Consider the following 6,965-nt stretch of genomic DNA (forward strand, 5'->3'; position numbering starts at 1 on the left):
TCGGTACATTAGCATCACGAAGAAGAACATATACCTACGGTTGAATTGAGCAACCTCCTTTTTAGAAGTCGTTTATAACAAAAAAGAAACGAAAATTCGAATTTATAAAGTTATTTAAATAAAATTGTGTAGCAATAAAAGAACCCTAACTAAACTCTAAGCTATTACCTACACGGGTAGTGGTGAATCGCAAATGTATTCAAGCACAAATAATGGAAGAGATTTCGCCACCCAGACCGGTTTTATCACAGAGATACGTAACGTCAGTTTTATATCGTGGCCTTGCTAGATAAAAATGCTGCGCAAAAATCTAAAATTTAGGTAATGGTTTGTTGTATAAGTGATTATTTTATGACTATGGGCACACTTAACGACATTGATATTGATATCCTAATTCCTACTAATGTTATAAACTCGAAACTTTGTATTATGGATGTTTGTCAATCTTGAGTATTAATCAAATTAAATGGATTTAGACGAAACTTGGTACACAGACAGTTTATGGCTAGAATTAACTTAAAGGATAGTTTTTATCCCGATCATAATCATTTTCGATTTGCAACGGATGGGCCCGCAGGCAACAGCTAGTTTGACGTAATTTCTTTATTATTTATGTATTAAACAGTTTACATTAACATTTACTTTAACATAAAACCCCACAAAACTATTTGCAGATTGTATGTGGGCATGACGACTAAAACTAATTAATTAATTGCTTGTCCATTTCATGATGATACATTTCACGTTGGGAAAATGCTTCTTCTCGTATGGAAAAGGATTAAGCAATGATCAATACACTTTGTCTGCGTATGGGGAGAATCCATCGTCATATTGTCCTCATTTCCTTCACTGGTGTCCGTTTGAGAATTAGTAAAAAAGACACGTAACTTAAAGAATCACATTGTTATTAGTTTGCATTGGAATGGAACGTGCAATCCACAAAGACACCAAGACCTCAATTATTTGTCTAAATACAGTAAATACTATTGTTTGCGGTTAATGTGAGGAAAACAATAGACATTCTATCTGTATCGTCAAATTAATTAGGATGTTGGCATGTTATTTCCTGTACTATTGTTATGTGTAAATGGATTTGTTGAATTGATTGAATTTTGTTTTACAACACACAAGAAATATCATTTTGTATGGTTTAATCATGTTATAATTATATAGGTTTAGTGAAAAATGTCAATAAAAAGATTCTTTGGAAACTGTGCGATATAAGACTTAGAGTAAGTAAGTAATTTAATGATTAACGTCATTACGGAAGAGCATTTACTGAATGCGGTTTTAAAAATGATGAAAACCTTTGTGGAATCCTATGACTGGGGCCCTGCTGTCAATCCGTCACACTAGCTCATTAATCGTGATCGCAAGACTTGAGTCCCTCTAATTATTATTTTTTCTTTGGCCTATTTTAAAGTAAATTTAAAATTAAGATCTGTCAAAATCAAATCATCACACCTAAACAATTACAACACATTATGAATTACAAGAAGTTCCTTCACTACCACCTCTCCCACTACTGCTAAACGCAAATAGAATGCAAGTAAAACACTACAGGACAATATAATGTTTGTTTACGTGGCGTCGTTGCCCTAAAAAGTCCATTGGAGGACAGCGGTTAGACACAAACTCCTTTAAATCATGGATCTGGGGAAATAGAAGCAAACATATCATAGGTTACTTTCTTATTTCCATTTTAGATAGTTTAAAGCGAAATAGTATAAGGACACAGACCTAGTAGTTCTAGAAGATCTACTACTAGGTCTGAAAGTTTTATAACGGTGGTAGGTGGCGTAAAGCGGTATCTCTTTTCCACAACCATAATTTATAATATTACTTTAAGACGTGATCCACTCCTGAATTATTGACCAAAATAATCCATCAAAATTTGGTAGTCTTCATCAATCGTTTCGGTTCTGGACTTGGAGATGTCTTGTTATATTTGTCATTTCCGACTTATTACGTGGAAACCGTAAATAAACCGTGACGCATGCTGCTTTTACTTTAAGTCCACACTTATCGAATCATCAGTTTGAACAAAAAATTACCTTATTCATGTGTATTCTTACGGTTCTAATTGGAACGAGCGTGATCATTATTAGACTGGACTAGATGCTGAATAATGATCATTCATCATCATTCCTCTGCCCATATCCCAATTATTGTATTTGGGGCCGAACCTGTCTTCTTCATTCATACCCTTCTATTTGACGTCATCTCTCTTTGCAGTCTTATCGTCTTTTACATAATCTCTCCATCGCTTCACAGGTCATCGTGTTCCCCGATATCCATCTACATCCATGCTCAAGACCTTCCTCACCACATTCTAATTAATTATTCTTATGATAATGATTCTTTTTAATAACATAGCATGACAGCCAGTTGTCACGTAGTTTCTCTTTAACCGGTGCACCAGGAATATTTGCAGGTTTTGGCGTATATCTAAGAACTCACCAATTTAGGACAGCTTGGCTGAGGTAGACGCCTTATTTAAAAAGTTAGTATAACAAGTTGCAAAAAAAAAACAATGCTAGTTGTAAAACCGTTTTGTCAATAAATCTTTAAAGGACATAGTTTCGTTATCATTAACATCACCATCGTTGACAATACCATGATTATGGCTACCAGAGAACAATTTACTGTTTAGACGAGATTCAAAATTAAATATGGTTGATTTCTTTTTAAGATCTGCTACCTTCTTTATATAGTTATAATTGTTCATAATGTTTTCGAACTTTTGTGACGATTTCTCCTCCCCAAGCTTTTTAAACAATGTTTTGTATAATCCATAATCCTTTGGACTATCTTCTTTCTTAGAACTTTGTGCTATCCTTGCTGCTGCCTTAGCTTGTTTTGTCATATTCCTGATATATATATCTATAAAATGAAAGGAAGTTTTAAATATTTGCTGTATGGGTAAAGTTACAGTTAAGCTAATGATTTATACATAATTTATTTTTAATTTTTGCCTGCTTTTTTTTATTTTTTAAAATTTATCTGCGAAGTCTAAATTGGTAAAATAAGGAACAATTTTGACAGAATGACTACGAATTTCTCAAATTATGCATTTAAGATATGTAAAAATAAAATAAGTCATAATGTAAAACTTCACAGCAGAAGACAAATCAATTATTACAATGTACCGGCTTATAGAGGGTTAGCAATCCCAATTTAAGCCAAATGCGTCTCTTGGCATATCCATGCCTATCTCTCTATGAATATGATATTTTTGAAGAATAAATAGGCCAAAAGAATACTCACATGGTTGAATATCTAGTTGAAAAGCTTGATTTATAGTGAAAGGATTAAGATCAGCGTATCTCGTTAGCTCATAAGAAGGATGCAATTTATCATTAGCATTAAGTTCATTAACTTTTTTATAATTCAGTTTAAAATTATGATACGCTGTTTGTTCGGTTTCTTTACTTTTGTACACCCTGTGGTACTTGCTTTTATAATTGGCAAATAGTACTGACATATTTTTTCCTTGTTCCGCTTCCACACAATTTAATAATAGACTGATATTTAGCAACGCTGCTATGAACCAGTATATCATTTTATTAAAATTGTTCACTTGACTTCAATAATCTTCATTGGTCTTTTTTTAATCTTCTACTCTTTGAGAAGTACTGATTTGTTAGACGACGTAAAGGGAAAGTAGTTTCAATGTCAATTAATAGACTGAGAACGAGATACAACACAGACCTTCAGGCTTGATTAAATTTTGATGTTCATAGATACTTAATTTCATGGATGCATTTCAATTTAATTTTCTATGAGATGAATAACCGCAAAACCAATATAGTATCATCTTGTGTGACGAAATGAGAAATACTTTGAGATCAATTATTCAATCAAAAATATGACTCTTTTACTTATTCATTTTCTTGGATGTAGATGTTTTATCATAATTTGTATTCCGAGTTATACATGATGGATGTAGAAATTTTCTTAATAATACCGTATAATTTATTTCAGACTTGTATCGCCCATCTTAATTGTATACCTTTATTTGTCGTCCTAAAAAATAAAAAAAAAAAGTGTAAAACATACATTAATAATTATATACACACAGGGTCTTATCCTGCTTACCCAAATTTTATTTTAAAGTGAAATCATTTTAGATTTTTTGTGGGCGGGCTCGAGGCAACAGCTAGTAAATAATATTCTTTAATATACCTGTCAGCCGTGATCAGTAAAACTGTAATCGTAGAATGACTAGACTAACTATGTTCGTTACCTTTAATATATAATAAAAATTACTTGCACTATATAATAAAAATAATAATTGTAAACGGAATGACAGCGTTCTGAGGAGTTTGTTGCGCCGTTTCTTTTCTCCCAGAAGCACACAGAGAGCGGAGCAGGGTGGACGTAACTGGGTGCTGTCCAATGTAATCTGACCTTTAAAAAGAGCTTCTTAGTAGCCTAATTTGAATAAATGACTTTTGATTTTGATATCAAATTCTAACAAAAAGGTTTTAATAAAACGACATAGAACATTTTAATCAATTTTATCCATAAAAATAATCGTCAGGATGTTGTACTATGTCAGCAGTTCCATCGAGTTCCACTTTCTTCCCTTCAGCCTTTTGCCTGTTAATTTCCACAACGGTTTTAACAAATCTGTAATAATGGACTTCACGTTCCAATTTTTTCGTATAATTTGGCTTCCCCATACTTTTCATCCATTTCTGATAGAGATTATTTACTTCGTTCAGATTGTATAGGTGCATGTCCTCCAAAAACGGTAAGTCATCACTATCGGTCCTCGCAGTTGCGTTTTTGGGTACTTCAGAATCTGTAATTATATTTTGATTTTCTTATTATTTTTAGACCTACAATTTAACGTGTCTTCGGTGACGAGCTCGTCAGGACGTAGACAGTCATCCATCCATGGTCCGACCGTATAAAGCGTTATTTTACATATTTATTATAAATACGATTTCAAAATAGCATTAGCTTTGGTATTATTTACTTTAAATACCACTTTTTAACAAATAAGTAAGACTATAATTAGACTCACATGGTTTGATTTTTATTCCATAATATTCATCAACTTCTTCCGGGTCCTGATCCGCATATTTATTGAGCTTGTAAACTACGCTTTGATTAGGTTGTTTAGCAATGAAATCATTTAGATTATTAAAATTATTAACAAAATTATTGAATGCATTCTTTTCGTGTTTGGCTCCATAATAGAATCTTTTGTATTTCAATTTGAACTCGTTAAATAGTTTTGTGACGTTTTGATCTGGTAAAATAAAGTGTATTAGTAATAAAACATTTAGGGATTTTAAGATAATTTTGCATGACATATTAGCGTGGTTACATTTACTTTACTTTGTACTTTGTTACTATTTTTAATATCCAGTTAGTCGAGGAAGATATCTTTTAAAATTTAAAACAGCATTTCACATTTCTAAAAGCAAATACAGATCGAAATCGTATAAACCTCATTTGTAATCATGTATGTAACTCGCCGTGAAACAAACGAATTGGAATTCTTCACGGTTATAAGTGGCAAGCAGTCGTCTTTATTAAATCTCTTGTTATCTGACATTGCATCGATACAATGGGAGATTCCGACGGAGATCTCAACAGAATGAGGAAAATTTACATTACAAACAAAAAGAGAAAAGGAACATCCCAGACGTGAAATTACAACTGTCGGGATCGTATCATGGTTCAGTGGAGCCGGCGCAAAATAATATGGCCTTAGAGGGCCTATGGAGCTTCTCGAATGAAAGCTTTATTTATCACTGACTCCTTACTACCACCAATACACCTACCCAAAAAGGAATCATTGGAAAGCTATAAATAACGAGATTTTGATAACTACTGATTCTTGTGTCTATAAGAAATATTCAGTTTTGGATCAAATCCAATTTTATTTGCATTCTGAAGTGCAGTTTCGTGGATCAAATAGTAATTGCAGGAAACAGTATTGAGGTTATCTTCGGCGAAGATGAGGTATCCGTGCTTGTTTTATTATTGGCATTTGGCAATATGCAGAAAACCAGGCTATTATTTGGCAGCACTTTGGCGTAAAAGCCATGGCATTATTCGTCTTGATTTGTTCGAAGAAAACGTTGCTGCAAGGTATTTTCCTGTATCAAGAGTGTAAATACGGACTATCCCATCAGATAATAATCTTAGTGCGCCACACATTTGCTATGCTAAGGTAATATATTTGCCTTTTGTAGATACAATTTACGTACTTCGTAAACATACAAAAAAAAAGAAACAAATATAATTTTGAACTATAGTTTCTTCTTTGCTTAAAAATTTAGGGAAATATATAACTAAAAAGGTCACTTAGAAAGCTGGACTTATATATCTATTAAAAAAAAATGTACATTACTACTTAGTACTAAATATTAAAAATAAAATTTGAAAACCAATACAAACAAGACAGGGTTTAATTTGGCCATACACTACGAATATTATCAATAATATCAATGACTGTCTTCAATTACTACTAAAGCCCCATCGGAAACAATTATCCTGATTACTGTATCTTGATAATATTGTCATGTGTTCACAATTCTAAGTCTTATCCGAGCATCCATTAAAATCCCAATCATTAAACATATGTCCACTCGTCCATCCGTTACAAAATTGAGCATACGAGTAGCAAAATAGGGATAATCAAATTTATGCATATACATACATATAATATTCATAGGGAAGTCCTATGCTATCAATAGTAAGGGCACGAATTTAATTTTGGCCCTTTGATCCAATATAATATTCAAGGGTCTAACTTTAAATGCGTTAGACCCATCAGTAATCTGCCCGAGTCCTTGCGATTAAAATTTTCCCATCGTTAGGACAGCCTAGTTTATGGAATGTGATAATTAATTGAACTGGTAATGTTATCACATTATTTTTTATATGAAGATCTTGATTAATGACAATACAGACCCGAATTTCAGTTATGTAGAATCAAGTATTCA

General features: G+C 32.6%; 2 protein-coding genes across 2 annotated transcripts; both read right to left on the reverse strand.

Moving 5' to 3' along the window:
* Window positions 1-2,521: 2,521 nt before the first annotated feature.
* LOC113491915 lies at window positions 2,522-4,010 on the reverse strand. The gene is made up of 2 exons (XM_026869131.1): window positions 3,268-4,010; window positions 2,522-2,883 (listed from the first exon to the last, which is right to left on the reverse strand). The coding sequence occupies exons 1-2, from the start codon at window positions 3,560-3,562 to the stop codon at window positions 2,537-2,539; spliced, it is 642 nt and encodes a 213-aa protein (XP_026724932.1). The 5' UTR covers window positions 3,563-4,010; the 3' UTR covers window positions 2,522-2,536.
* A 476-nt stretch (window positions 4,011-4,486) lies between these two features.
* Window positions 4,487-6,203, reverse strand: LOC113492400. Its single transcript, XM_026869881.1, has 2 exons — window positions 5,033-6,203; window positions 4,487-4,807 (listed from the first exon to the last, which is right to left on the reverse strand). Exons 1-2 carry the CDS (start codon window positions 5,322-5,324, stop codon window positions 4,521-4,523), a joined length of 579 nt encoding a protein of 192 aa, XP_026725682.1. The 5' UTR covers window positions 5,325-6,203; the 3' UTR covers window positions 4,487-4,520.
* Between the last annotated feature and the right edge of the window lie 762 nt (window positions 6,204-6,965).

This window comes from Trichoplusia ni, chromosome 3 (genome assembly GCF_003590095.1).
Source record: "Trichoplusia ni isolate ovarian cell line Hi5 chromosome 3, tn1, whole genome shotgun sequence".
Lineage (NCBI taxonomy): Eukaryota > Metazoa > Arthropoda > Insecta > Lepidoptera > Noctuidae > Trichoplusia > Trichoplusia ni.